Raw genomic sequence first — 15,971 nt, forward strand, 5'->3', positions numbered from 1 at the left:
TAACCCAGATAACAAAAAGACAAATGTCTGTCATTAATATCTTTAAGTGCCTCCCTGACTGTATTTTATTTATGCTTATTGTTACATATTCTGTTTCTTTTGCCATCTGCATCCAGATGGTCTCTTTAGACTTAGCTGATAGATCAAAATTAGTGATATGAATGATGCCAGCCAGGTAGGCTATGTACATATGATTTTCTTACCAAATAGCACTGAGTTCCTTGTTTGCCCAGCTTTCAGAAAGGAAGAAATCAAGACTAAATATTATAAGAACAAACAAAAGAATTCCCCCATATTTGTTTTTTGACAAACTTATTTGATGCAAAAGTCTGTTTTAAAAAAAATCAACACGAAGAAACATGTCTGTTATGAAGAATTTTGGTAGATTTTCTGTTACCAGCTATGAAGACCTTTTCATTAATGCTTTTTTGGAGGTAATCACTTTTCCTTGCTATTGTAATTAGGACAGAACAAAGGTTTAGGTGTTTTGGGTTTAGTTTGGGGTTTTTGTTTGGGATTTTTAGTGCAATTGTTAACAAAAATACAGTTCAGTTTCTATTTTAATATTTTAATTTTCTTGTCACAAAAGAAAGATCTGAGTAATAAAACACCAAAAGTGCAGAACTTCCACTTAAAAGAGGTTTCTTTTCTGGGCTAGAGGTGATTGCTTGCTAAAAGCTATACATTAGTTTTCCAGTGAGGTGTATGCAAGAATGTGTATATGTATCCTATGCGATACCCATTTTTATTTTAACTTTTTGAACCAAAATGTGTTATTTGGGTCTGAGCCCTTGTGTAACATGCATATTAAAGCTCTATTTTTGCTGTTACAATTTTTTTTTTTATTGTTACTATGTTTGGAGTTTGCTCCTACCAGTTACTGCTGATATCAAACTGTGATTGTAATGAAGTAGTCAATCACAGTAGTGAATGCTGAAGACTACCATTTTAATGACAAATTTTCCTGCAGCTTTTCATTGTAGGCCAGTACCATTCATGTAATAAATCTCACAGGGTGTAGCGTGTTTACTTCTTACCATAAAATTTCTTGGAGAACTCTGTACCAATTTGTAAATGTAGGGAGAAGCTGCTGTTAAGACAGTCATGATGTCCAGCCTGTTAAGCTAGTGTCTTTGCTGAGCAGACCACGTGTCCATTGATTGTAGTGCTGGGTAGATCAGAAAGCATGAAAACAAATATATTTCACAGAAGTGCAGAACCTAGAGAACTATATTAAACCACGTCTTCTGTTAGTCTTTTCATCGTCTGATGCATTTCAAGATTTTAACTACTTTGTGATTTAAAACTAACTCTGCTTCAGATTGATAGAATATGTTGGTTGATGTACTAGATCAGACTACTGTAACTGGTTTATTTTAAATTAAATTAGTTGAAATGCATGTAGTTCACTAAGGAAAAATGACACAGAGAAAGTCTCTTCCTATTATTTCTAATTATCAAGTTGTATCCTTTTAATGGTAGTTCTGTTGTTTGAAGAACATTCATAAATCAAATCAAAACCATTTCAATTTCTATGCAATGTTTCTCACTTTTACTGGTGGTGAGGTAGGTTCATGCACCATTTCCTGAGTTCGTCTGAACTTGTAATTTTGAATACAGGTGCTTAGAAAAAAATGTCTGCTCCAGTTGGGATTTCAATTCTGGAATATTTAGATTTTTCATTAATGAAACTTGAAGACTTCTAGTACTGAGAATAAGCTTTGCTACTGAATACCTAATATTTATTACTGGTAGTAATAAAGATAAAATACTGTATCCATTAACCTATATTACAATAAATCCTTTTTTTCTGCACATATAAGTCGTTTTATTTTCTGTTTAGAAAGACTTCTTATAGGGAGAATGTAATTTTGTTGTACCACCTTACAATATCAAAAGGAAATCTGCAAGGCTGGTTAAAATCTGTTTCTGTGTCCTACCTCAGAGATGCATTAAAATAAACTCAGCCAGTAACCTTGTTTATATCTGAAATTTGAATGCTATTTTGTGTGTTGTTTTCTTGTTTGTTTTAAACATAATTACATACGTATAATAAGTGTGTCACCCAAGAAGGCTAATACGTTAACTAGTGTGAGCGAGTTTTAACTATTTTAAGAAGCTTTTGTTGTATCCCAATAAATGATAATGTCCATTAGATGATTTTTATTTTTTTTGTGAGCCTCACTATGGAATGTTTGGTTTAGATATTACATACAGAGTCATTTAATATTTTTCAGTGAAATACCTTTTCCCTTTTCTTCTTGTGCAGTAAAGTTATTGAAGTGTGGAAGAGGAAAACAATTATGGAATACTTTGTTTGACTTACGTGGTTGTAATCACTGGTCTTCTGCTGTGTTCATGTTAAATTGTATTTATTGCAGTGTGTAGGAAACAGGAGAATAAATAACATGAAAATTTCCTATGTGACATGGGAGGCTTTTCACCAAGTTAGAAGCCTATGCTTCACATTGAAGGGCATAATTTGCAGCATAAGACTTTTTTTTCTTCCTCCGCTTAATGCATGTATTTATCCCATCAACTGTAACATATGATGATCATATGCTTCAAATGGAATCCACATAATCAGAATTGAACAGTTTCCTGGATGAAATTTATTTTGGTTGCTTGGGCAGTCAAAATTTTGCACCATAACCTATACTGGAAAATTTGGGGAAATCTTGTCTTTCTACGCTTGTAAAAGAGGAGGAGGTAATGCATCTGTAAATGGCGTGTATGGAATGCTTTAGGATGGAAATGTCTTGAGAGTGGGTTGCAAAAAAGGTTTTGGTTTTGTGCCCACTTTCAGTTTCTGCAGTAGCAATCTTTAGATTTTTGCTGGTGACAGCCTTACCTATATATTACAGCTGACGATAGCAGCTTCATAATGTCATACTGTATTTCAGTTGTGTAGTTTCATGTGTGCCTAGTATGAGTAGATTTATCTTAAACCCCTCAGGGTTATCTGCATGAAAAAGGATGCAAATGCTATGATTTCTTGAGTGATTTGTATGGTATAGAATGTACTCTATGTGTACATTACATTACATTTTCAACTCCTACAAGTTTCCCTGCTTATTAATATTTTGTGATATCTCTGAAACTCAAAGAAAAGATTTGAACAGGAATTGTGTAATTTTCTAGTTGTACTAAATATTTTAAGTGTCTAATTTTTTAAAGAGAAAATGTTCACTTATTTTAAAAGATTACCTTTTTAGTGATATTTACTAACTCTTTAAATAAACATGTGATACCAATGGATAGATTCTATTTTTCCTCTTTAAGATTTCTGGATGATTTTATAGGCATGCGTAAATACCCGATATTTGCTGTCTTTGTGTGCATATTGGCCTCGGAGGCTACGATGGCTGCATTACCAGTGTTGTATGTGTTTTTTTATTGCTATGTAGCTGTTACAGGCCTGTATTATGGATTGCATTTCATACTAGGAATATGCTTACGTGTTGGTCAGATGGAAGGATTTGGGATTTTGATTAGATATGCCACTCTTTCTGCTAGTGTTTTGGCTTGCTTCAGTTTGTTTATCACTCTGTTTGACTGAGGAAACTTCTGTAGACATAGTGAAGAATCTGGCAAATATTTATCCCCATTGCATACCACAGTGATGCATATAGTAAATTTTGGTAGGAAGAGATTTAAAGTGTGTTCATACTGTTCTGTTGCTTTGTTAATGTGCAAAAGGTTTAATATGTGAAAACTGTCAGAAACACCTATTTCTGAGTTGGTATTGTGTGATAGCAGTGAGAGTGTTGCCTAAGTTGGTATTTACATTTCTTACCTGAAACAAAAATATTGAGGGAATAATAGATTAGTTTTACCCATGACAGTGATCTTATAACAGAGCAAGCTTATTCTACGATCATGATGTTGCTTCTCATGAAAAGAGTATGGATTTGTCAGATTCTTGACCAAGAAAACTGAGAGGTTTTATCTGGACAGTTAGGAGGCCTTCAGAAGTTAACCAGGGTAATGAACAAAATAAAACAATGTCTTTGATATGTGAAAATGACAGTGTTCTTGGAATAAAGCAAAAGGAAGTAGACTAGCAGTGTTTAATACATTGCAGGCATAATGACTTTAGTAATTGAAGGTTTCTTCTGTATATCTTAACATTAACAATGCTCTTCTGGGTCTGTTTTAGAGGGGAGAGTATGAGCACAAAGCAGTTGTGTGAATCTGTTACTGTAAAATGAACTTCTAGACTCATTAGAAGCCTTGAAGTCTTGGCAAACAGATAAACGTGCCACAGTATGTAATTTTAATGGGAATGTGTAAGATCAAATTCCATAGGTGAAGTGAAAATGGAAGTAATGTCTTTACAAAAAGATTTGAAATGGGAATGAGTTCTGTTCTCTTACGCTGAACGATAAACCTGTTGAATAAACTGGGGGTTTGTGTTGTTTTTCTACTCATAATACAGAACAGGAAATGTGCTTGTATAATAGCTCTGAGAGCAGGAAAAGGGGAGATAATGCAAAGTCATCTTCTGTCACAGAAAGGATGAATATTTAGTTCGTATACTCCTTACATAAGGAGGAAAGATTAAGTGGCTAGACCAGTAAACCATGGACCTATTTTGCAGTTACATGGAAATACTGTTGTTCCTTTGCATTCAGAATGATACTGAGTGAAAATGCTGGATATGTATTTCTTAGCATGTAGACACATCAGTCTTTGATTCAGTACTATGAATAAAAAAGGTTGGTTAGAAATTATTATGCATTCTTCCATTTAAAAACTATGCTGAGCAACACTTGGTTTTCCCATAACCTTTTGTGAATATATGGTATTTCTGATGTGTGGTTCTCATTGCAAAATTTGTAATACTGTGGCACTATCTGTCTGCAAATTGAAATTTTAATGGTTGTCAGGTTATGTATACATGCTGAAGAGTTTTGTTTTGGAAGCAGTGTTTTGTCAATCCAGGGTAAACACATTTTGGTGCTAAATTTTGTCTTTTGGTAGGAGGGTAGTATTTTATAAACCAAAGAATTGTTTTTACGATGTTGCAACAAACAAATCAGGGTGTGCTGATACCCTTGTTAAATATAAGTACAGTCAAACTGTACTCTATTGAATTTTGAGTTAATGGGAACCAGAGATACTTTATATTGAGAATTGAGATTTGTTTTCTAAGCTGGACAGTGAAACCATTTTGAAGATGGCAGTTGTCTATAGTTACTTACTAGTGCAAACGCTGTAGTTGTGTGTTGTGTTGTTTGGTATTAATTCAGGGGATAAAATAGATCAATATAGGAAGAACAATTAATCTGTTTTGATGTCTCTGTCATTGGTAACAGGAAGACAGTAAGACTAAACAGTGACACGCTGTACCACAGAAATGGAACTAGTACTATTTATGGCACTTAACAGCTACTTAGAGTTCTACATCTAAAAGTTACATTAGATGAATTAACAAGGATCTGTATAGTCTTGCACTACTATGAAGATAAAACGGGGACACTTCTTTGTAGCCAGTTGCTCAGTCCTCTTAAAAACGAGGAAGAAACACTACATCCAAATGCATTCTAAAAGGATACCTGATAACATTGATTCCTTTAGGTTGAATATTGGCCTGACTATATGGCAAAATTGTTGGGGTTTTTTGTTTGGTTTTTTGTTTTGCTTGTTTTTGTGGGGGTTTTTTGGTGTGTGTGTTTTGTTGTGTTTGTCTTTTTTTTTACATTTACAGTATTTTCAAGTAGTTGATATTACCAGAATGTGGTTGATGAGGCCAGCTGGTAAATACAACGTAAAACAAAATACTCTTTCAGCTCTTTATATTTGCCTTTGTACTCTTGTCTTGTCCTCTTGTTTTGTGGGCAGATAGTAACACTAACTCCTGAGCTAATGCATAAGGATGAGGAAAAGGATGGCAATGCAATCCTCTCTTTTCCTCCTCTCAGATGTGAAGGTGGGGTGGCACAGTGTTGCACAGCTCCTCATCAAGACTGCATTCTGATGAGGTATGAGGTAGCCATGGGTGCACAGGGCAGAAACTCCAGACATGTCACATTCTTATCTCAAGATGAGATAGCCAGAGAGTTAGTGCTTCACAGAGACAGGGCAGCAAGCACTGCCAGACCAAGTTCTGTACTTCGAATGCTGCTTCAGGCACCTAAGGCCTCCTCTGAGGCCATGCTTTTATTATTGTGTTAGTCATCTTTACTGTGAATTGTTGATTCTGATGGAATAGCTCATACTGGAAGGTTCACCTTACAGTACAGGCTCTGCTTCTGCATTCCATGTTTGCATTTCAGCTTAAATGATGAGACTCATTTCAAGATGCATGTTTATGAAATAAATTAACATTTTAAAATTGTATTTATCCTTAAAATATTGTAGAATATTTTTTTCCTTTTTTTGTAAAGTCATTGAAATTGGTGGACTGTTATCCCTTTCAGTTAACAATGAAACAAGATTTAACCGCCATTAGTAAGCAAGTGTTCTGTTTTATGTTATGTTATGCAGAAAGACTGCACGTTTGTTTCTTATAAAAATCTTCTTTTATAGTGAAAATAAATCAAAGCCTATAAACCCATATTGTGAAGAGATTGAAGATCTAGCCTAAACTTTACAAACATATATTAAAAAATGGGGATCATTTCCTTTTCAGTTAGATTGTTTCCCTCGAAGATGAAGGAATAGAAATATTTATATTTCTCTATTTTGGGTCCTCATAGAAATTGGCAGCACTTCTTAAATCTTCCTTTACTACTGCAAGTTAAAGGTGACAGTTATTGAATTTCTTTTGTGATTAAGCAAATGGTTACATTTATCCATATTTCTTACTGATCGTGAAGAAATACACAGTTTGTCCAATGGTAGTTAGTTAAGATGAGCCTTGCCTTGCTGCTGCTCACTAATGAAATTTGGGTGTCCTGAAAATGAGCATGATGACAAATTATCTGTGCCTTATTTTTGTCAACGCTCTGTAATTGCAGTATGGGGTCATGAATTAAATGCATCTTTGCCAATAATAATTACTTTGTCACAGTTTTTATGACCAATATTATTTAAGTTGATGCTTGTGGAAAGCAGGCAATGTATCACTGCTATTGAACAGGGCAAGTCTTTTCCAGTTTAAGTCTGAAATAAATCCTTTAAACATAAACTTCATATTTCACCTCTTCTGCTTTTTGTTTTCTGGTGGAGGGAGAACAAGACAACTCTTTATCAGGATTTGTGTATGTGTTTGTGAGATACATTTCTGCAATATGATTGTGCCATATTGCCTTTTAATTTAAAATTACTTGGGTTTATATTCATGGTCAATCAAATAATATGATCTGTTTCTAATAAATTGTATTATTAAAGTTAGGAACTGATGCTATTAGTGCCCTGGCATGTTTGGTGGAATGTTAGGATTAAATCTGTAAGCAAATACTTTGGGTATTGCAGCCTCCTGTGGAAATGAATTTAAAACTGAAATTGAATTTGTATTTGAATTCAAAACTGGTTAAATTAAAACAATTTGCTTGTAATTTCTTGATCATTGAGTAAGGAAAATATGCATAATCTAAAATGTTTGTATGTTTTAGTTTAATAATGTAAAATGTACTAGTATTTAACTTCTGGTGTAATACTGTGATCTCTGTTTGACCCTTTGTTAAAAAGTAATTCTAAAAAATGTTAGTCAAAAGAGTGACAATGTTATCTTTCCCTGTGTGGCAAAGAGAGATCATCTGATCATAATTCCTTGCAATGACAAGCCTTTATTTACATCTTCACCTTTTGACAAAGTGCAATATATTCAACAACTTTTACCTTGCATCTTGGCAAATTGTTGGGTGGTTATGTTTTAGTATAGAGGTAGCAATGCAAATTTTAAGCTAAGCAGGAGGAACCTATATAAACACGTATACCTATAGCAGGCAGTTTCTCGCAAAACAATTTCATTGCTGTGATTATTTTTTAAGCTTTTTATTTAATTATTTTCTTTGATGCTGATAGAACAGTGGTAGCCTGGCTTCCTTTGTTTACAGTAGGTACAGATATTTCTGTATCTGAGCAGTCTTGGTGCTTAGTGTTTCTTTATTTTGTATGTATTACATCCTGGTCTATGTAATTGAGCTCACCTGTAAGCTGGTGAGCTGAGTTACTCCAGGATAGATGCCTTCGCTCTGTGTGATTTGCCTGTATCTTGTGAAATGGATGCATTTCAGGATTTTTGGTAAAAAGGAGTAAAAGTTATGTCCAAGTTATACCTAACTGTACATTATGGTCAGTTTTGGCGTGCAAGGATTTCAGGGAAAATGTACGTTGTTCAAGTATGTCATATAAAATCACAGTATTGGAGAACCTGGCCACGTGCTTTGTTGCTTTGTGCACAGCATGTTTCGGAGTGGGCTGTTCATGAGCCTTAGTCGGTGGTGTATAAGAACACAGAGGTAAGGCAAGAAAGTTTTAGGACTGAATTAGCAGATGAGCTTTTTGGAAAACTCAGTTTAATGTCTGAAAAGAGAGAATTTCAGCAAGTCCTCTCTGACCCTTCCCTTCCTCCTGTGCTGCCCAAAAGTGGGTATGGTTAAGCTGGTGTCTGACCAAGACAGGTAAAGGCTTATGGAGTAAAGGAATTGGGAGAAAAGGGGCTGCTTCTACTGTTACAGTTGACTTCTGCAGTGAATACTTACCTATTATATTCATGGCAGACTGTCTGCTTACATGAAAACATATTTTACTCTGTCAGGGTTTAGCCTCCTAGAAGAAAAACACCTGAGGAATATTTTACATATTTTGCAAACTTTTATTTATGCATTTTATGTAGACAAAATCGCACATTAGAATTTTACATTGCAGTACACCTGTTTAAATAAGAGAACGTGGTGTTCATTCTGTGCCAGTTACTATTTACATGCCTACCTCTTTTTCAGTTATTTCTGTTTGAGGTTGTTTTTATTAATTGTGACTCTTTGTAGTTGGAATTTCAGTGTCTTATATTGTTGTACCTCAAACTTTCTTTTAGAATTATAATCTTTGCTTCAGAACTGTTCCTTTCTGCCTGTTAAGTTATTGAATAGATTGTAAAATAAACTAATACTTAGAGAATCTAACTCTGAATAGTAAAAATACTTAATTTCTTTAAAACAATGCAGAACTGGAATTCATATATATAATAGGCTTCAATACATAAAAAGAAAATGATTAAACCATATCTTACTTATCATAGATCTTTTTAATAGGAGCAAAATCTGTGCCATTAGTTCCAGACCAGCCTATTTCCCATTCACAATGCTTTAGTGCATAACTTATAAATCTGTCCTCATCATCCTATATTACTTTTTCAAAGCAAGACTAACATCAAGCAAGGCAGGATGAATGAAAGTCAATGAAGGTCGACTAGACAGTCCAATTATTAAGGGTTCTTGGAAGAACAGTACTGTGATCTATAAAAGATTTGGGTGTGAATTTCTGTATCTTTGTTGACAAAGGTCATTTGTGTAGAACTGCAGTATATTTTTCTATGGTAATCTGTTTTTAGATTATGCTAGTCTAATCTGTTTGTATAGTACCTCAGTTGTTCATACTTTAAAATATTTGTTGGTTTGCAGAAGCCATATTTATAAAACACATTTAAAGTATCTGTTCTGTCTCCTGAGTTGTGGAAAGGCCTTTGAGGAAAATGTAACATACAATTCCATATTGCATTACAAAGGAACAGTGTTAAGATTCCATAATCATAGCATACGTGCCATTGCTAACTTTCCATGCACTTTTTTCATCAGTGACTTACCTTTTTTTCATTCTGCAGAACAGGCATTCTCTTGGGAGCATAAAGCGCATTCATACAATAAGAGAGGTTTTTCTGGCACCTACTTACAGTAGAAATAGTGAGCTGGCCTGCATGTTTGAGTTAAAATGTAAATGTATATTAGCTGTCTGTACTAGACACTGCGGAGGATAAAAGAGAAGAAAGTCTAAATAACAGAAGAATAGTTGTTTTCAGTCTTAGAAAGCTACTTGAGATTTAATTTTAGCTTTGTTGCTTCTATTTCAGATCTGTCTGAAACTTACATTTATTCCTCCCTTATAAAAATAGGTCTAATGAAAAATAATATTTCTGCATACTAACCTTATTATAGTATGTTTTTTGAGCCATGTATAAATAAGGACAGATAGGATTCAAATATCAATTACTCTAACTGAAAACTAGGTAATTGACTATAATGCTACACATACATTTATAAACAAATTCCAAACTACTATGTTCTTACTGTCCCTCACCCCTGAAAAAAGGAGAACAAAACAGCCTAATTTTTTTTACCTTTTCATTGGATACTTAGTTTAAAACTGTTTTGATCTGTTATTTCTATATGCTATCTTACATTCATTTTATATGAAGCCATTCTTGTGAAATTGCAAGCATGTGTGTGCATATATAGAAATATATATGTATATTTTCCTTCCCAACTAATAGCATCACAGGAGAGTGTAGTCATGTGTTGAGAGTAGCTAACCAGAGTATCAAGTGGCATTCATTACAGGCTGTCTGAGTGGCAGTCACATTATTAAAATATCAATTGCTATAAATGATACAGGGTCTCAAAAAGAAGTAATGTATTCCTAGACATTGTTACAGTAAAGAATGCTGACTGTGAGATTACAGTGCTGATTGAGAAAATGTTTACAGTGTTTCCCAATAAAACTTGAAGTCAGCTTCTCTAGGTGTTAAGAGTTGCGGAGTTTTGAGGCTGACAGCAAAAGATAGGATCTGTTAAATGAAATGAACTTAAAAGACAGCAATAGGTTCAATGCACTGCTATTTTACTTAAGTCAAGATTTAAGAACAGAAATTGCCATTTGCAGTAGCAAAATGCCTGTCTTGAAGTGTCTTTTCACATCATGAAAAGTGGTGATTTCTACACAGTAGTTGTAAAGAATATTCAGGTAATCTCACACTACTTTTGACAGATTGTGAATAGTTTTTTCTAAACCTGAAAAATCATGAGGCATACACAGGTAATGAAAAATCTTCTTCTGACTAGATAGATGCTGCATATCTAACGAGCACTAAAAATGTTCACTACTAATCTGTGTAATATTTAGTATATAGTCATAATTTACTAACTTTTACCAAAACTATTTTCACAAATTTTGTTTAGGATGCAGAAAAATCCATATAATGAACAGAAAATCTTTTAAGACAGACTGATTTTATTGTTTATATTCAAGACATGAATTTTTAAAGTCTTCATGTACCCAAATGTCAGCTATATGTAAGAAATTGTATTTGGAAGTTTTAAGCTCAGTAATGAATTTGTGAGGTTAGGCATTTATTATGTTGATTTCTCTTTACTGCATTTTCTTGCTAGTTAGGGCAAATCTGTCTGCCACAGAGAACCATACTGTCATCCTCTGTAGAGAGTGGAGGGTAGGGTTGTCAAAGGGTCCTCCTGTTAGATTGTTAGCTGAAACAGAGGATTTCATTTATCTTCTCCAAAACATTCCCCTCTGGTAGAGTGCTAAATAGTGCAAATCTGTGAGTCTTTGACTTCTGGTAGTATTTGTCAAAGATTCTTAGTAGTCAGTATCTTAAAATTCCCAAATAGTTAGTGTGGCTGTCCTCAGCTGAGAGGAGTATGAAAAAATAAAAATGTAAGGTCGTGTCAGATCAAAATCAAAGAAGAAATTTCTTACTACACTGGGTGTTTTGTTCCAGACCTGAGAAATGGGTCTGTGCAGATTCAACATGATCGCTACACCATTTGTGATTGAATCTGTTCAGCTGGCCCTTTTTTCCTTCCTTTTGGCCTGCCTTTTACTTTTATTTGACAGATGTGCAATAATAAAAATATTTCCTCACTGTGAAATTGTTGGTTTGAGAAAGCTGTGTTAGAAAGATAACCGTATTCAGTATCCCCATACCAATACAGCTTACATGCAGTGGTGTATCTATGGTCTTGTTGGCCTCCTTTCTCCCTGGGCTATCTTCTCAGAAATCATTTTGCTAGAGTCTTCACCAAAGTCAATATAACTGCCAGTGTGCAGTTAAGTGACATGTTGGTCAGGCAAGTTGGAATTGTAGGTAAAGGTGATCCACAGCATAGCAGGAATGATGTTCCTATGTATGTCATCACCTGAGGCTCAGTTGTGGACTAGATACTTCAAAACTTGTTTTGTTTCTGAGTTCCACAATAACAAGGAGGCATCCTTAAAATCTCAGAATGTCCTCAGTGTTCAGGACTTTCAATTCCACACTTAGTGAGACATTCCTGAGCAGTTTGACTGGAAAATGCAGGTTTTGTCCCAGAATCAATACAGAGTTTTGCATTACTGTCATTTACACTGGAAATATATACTTCGCAGGAAAAAAACCCCGAACAACCAAAACCCAAAACAAGACACCAAAACCAAACCGCCCCAAAAATCAACACTGTATTTAAAGGAAGATACACAGGTATCTTACATATACCCATGTCAATATTACATTCTTCACAGAGTTCACAAAATTGTCCTTTTGAATATTTAGTCTACCTGCACAGCATTATATTTATGTAATGGATTGTGTTTTGTAGTTATTAAATTTTATTAGGCAAACTTAACTATAAAGAAAAAATAGTTGTAGAAATAAATAAACCAAGTAATAAACTAGGTAGCTTTCAACTGATAACTGACGCAATAGTATATTACCATGATATACAAGCCTGATGTGGGAAACAGATGTAATATAATCTTCAAGTTAAAATCATCTATTGCTTTGTTTTAGCAAAAGTGCTTAGAAAAGGAATATAAACTTAAAATACCACACAATTCAAATTCTGTGTAGTCAACGATGGCTATAGCATGAGTCTGCAGGATAGCAATAACATAAATTTGTTAACATTTTCATGTTTTTATATAGTTTGTGGGAATAGTAAATAGAATGGTCTCTTGGGGTATTTGCAGATAAATGGGATGAAAATAATACTTGAATTTGTGGCCATCGTTCTCTGTTTTCTTCCATTTCTTCTCTTACTTCAAGAAGATGATCCATATCTGTCAGAGACTGTCTTTTTCCTTTTCATGTACCTATATAGATGTGTGTGCATATTCAATGTTTTCCCTTAAACTCTTGAAATAATTAATAGTAATGATAATAATAATGGAAGTATTAATGAGCAGCTTGCCAATGTTATGGAGAAACTGGTTAGACTGTATTGAGTATGTGCTTATGTCACCTATTCAACTGCTACCTGTGTATCTTTTCTGTAGGTGACGGATCAGTCTGTGAAAGCTTTTGCTGAACATTGTCCTGAGCTACAGTATGTTGGGTTTATGGGCTGCTCTGTTACATCAAAAGGAGTCATTCACCTCACTAATGTAAGTATTGTAGCTACTTTTATCTTGTCATTAGTATGTTTGACTATTGCCAAACCACAGGTATCAGCCAGGGTAAGTTTGTATACATACGATGAGTAACAGTCATGGATAGAAATCTGACAAGGTAAATGAACATTGCATTATTTGAGCAGACACATTCAGAATTCCCTATGTAAACCGTTCAGGCCAAAAGTCTTTAAAATGCCTAGTTATACCAGATTCCATTGCAAACAAGACAGTTCCGTGACTGGAAGTGCGGAATTCTTATTGCCAGAGATTTAGACAGGATCCTTAGTGCAACAATATATCCCCTATGCACATACATTTTGTTTATGTCCATCTTTGTATTTTAACATCGATAGTATGACAGATTTTCTTTTATGTAAGAGGAGTGATGTGTGGGAGAACCAGCTTGAGTGAATCTGCAGAAAATAATGGAAGTGTTCACTAAAATGAATGACCTGGATGAGGTGGACATACAGCATATTTAAATTTGTAACTGAAAGTAGATTCAGGGATTAAGCACACATGAGGGAGAACAGAACTAAAATGCATCTGGAATAGATAAATTATTATTTATAGCTAAGAATGAATAAATGTTCAAGTAGGAAAATGGAACTTAAAACTTGTAAAGATTACTGTAGAAATGGATATTGAATATGAAAAGTTCTGGTAAACATAAAGATGGTTAAAGAGACCTTGAAGTAGTAAGCGGAGAGCATATTCAGTGAAAACAGAACATGCCTGAAGCAAATACAGGTCTTTTTGATGCAGCTGTGCTGTTTTTGTGTTGTTATACAGAACCATTCAGCATATCTGCGAAATATTTTCATTGGCCTAGGACAGCTCAGTAGCTGAAAATACAGAAGAATTGAAAACATTTTGGAACACATGCAAAAAGAAAAAAGCCAGAGAATTTAATTTGCATGGCGAAATTACAGCACCTCGAAGGATGCAATTTGGAAAGGACTGTGTGTATACTGAGATGATGTGTAAAAGTGGTATTTATCTGTGGGAGAGAGAGGAATAATACAATAATTTTCATGTCCTATGAAAACTATGCATGTATGACTATAGGTTATATTTACATACCTCCTACTTTTATGTTGGGTATATAATTTGGAAATCAGACAGATGGGTTATGTAGTCCAAGGCTTTGTGGGAAATTCCCACAGAGATTGCTTTTCAGGTGCATGCTTTGGTTGCTGCATTATTCCGGCCTAGATTTATTGAGTATTTAATAGATGTCTTATCCTTCAACGAAGTGACTTTATAATACCATTTATTTGATTAAAGAAAAGTCAAGATCTTGATTTTTCTTATTAACATTTAGTTCTGATTTTCATGTGGTTTAATAATAATAAACTATTCGAAATCATTTACGTAGGAGTGACATTGTTGCACATAGCCCTTCCAAAAATAACAACTAAAAGAGTGCTTTGCATAAACTTGGAAAAAGTCATATGGCGTAAGTAAGTGGTGCACGTGCTTTTTGTTGGGATTTGAGACTTGGGGATTCTAATTTCCTTCCCTGAAGCTGTGCCAGTAGAAGCTTTCTGTAGGCTATTGACGCTGCAAAGACAGTGATGTGATAATCCTGAACACTAGGTGGTGTTCAGCCTGGAGAAGGGAAGGCTCTGGGGAGACATTGAAGCCTTTCAGTACTTGAAGGGGGCTCATAAGAAAGATGAGGACAGACTTTTTAGTAGGGCCTTGTCGTGATAGGACAAGGCGTAATAGTTTTAAACTGAGAGAGTGTAAATTCAGACTAGATAAGGAAGGAATTTTTTATAGTAAGGGTGGTGACACACTAGAACAGGTCGCTGGGAGACGATGCCCCATCCCTGGAAACATTCCAGGTCAGGCTGGATGGGGCTCTGAGCAACCTGATCTAGTTGAAGATGTCCCCGACCATTGCAGGGGGTTGGACTAGATGACCTCTAAAGGTCCCCTCCAACCCAAAGTATTCTATGAATCAGTGATATGACATCTTCTGTAAGGTTTGCAAAGTATTTTTTCACATACAGATGACTTCTGTGCATGATAACGAGGTATTTTTTACATTGATGGCTACTTCAATACAGGCAAGTGGGGTGCTGCCATATATTGAGGGGGAAAAAGAAGTGAGATGTTCCCAGTCATACAGTGGCTGGGCAATGGTATTGGAATTCAGTCTGCTTTACTCTGAAGCTACCAACAAGGGATACCTGGTTAATCTCGCTGCAGTGACTTCAGCAGTGCTTCCATGTGGCTCCTCTGTCAGGTATTCCTTCCTCATAGTACAGCAGGCAGTTTTAACAGAAACTGAATTGCACTGAAGCATCTGGCACAGACATGTTCCATTTCTACAGTTCTTTGGAGGACATAAACTCCAGCAGGGAATTAAAGCGAATACCTGTGGAGGAGCAACATGATATTCAACTCCTGGGTCTGTCTTTTTCATTACTGATCTGCTGATGACATCATTATTTTTGTTCTAACCATCAAGTATTTCTTATGGTCATTTTCTTGTTGAGTTCTTAACTGGAACTTTGTATGTGCATAGTAGTAATTCCAGTCCCATGTTCTTAGAGAATGTGGAATCCGATTTTTGCTTTACGTGGCCTGTGAGTGTGTCCTGCAAGGCTGTGCAGAGCTAGTTCCCTTCTGTCCTG

At 35.1% G+C, this 15,971-nt stretch overlaps 1 protein-coding gene across 3 annotated transcripts in view; it reads left to right on the forward strand.

The window, feature by feature from the left end:
• Positions 1-15,971, forward strand: part of FBXL17 (F-box and leucine rich repeat protein 17) — a 279,919-nt gene that overhangs the window by 66,585 nt on the left and 197,363 nt on the right. For all 3 annotated transcript variants that reach the window (XM_040579651.1, XM_040579652.1, XM_040579650.1), the window contains one exon: positions 13,210-13,317. In XM_040579651.1, the coding sequence (XP_040435585.1) occupies positions 13,210-13,317 (108 nt within the window). The remainder of the gene's footprint in view (positions 1-13,209; positions 13,318-15,971) is intronic.

Source organism: Falco naumanni, chromosome Z, assembly GCF_017639655.2.
Source record: "Falco naumanni isolate bFalNau1 chromosome Z, bFalNau1.pat, whole genome shotgun sequence".
Classification (NCBI taxonomy): Eukaryota; Metazoa; Chordata; class Aves; order Falconiformes; family Falconidae; genus Falco; species Falco naumanni.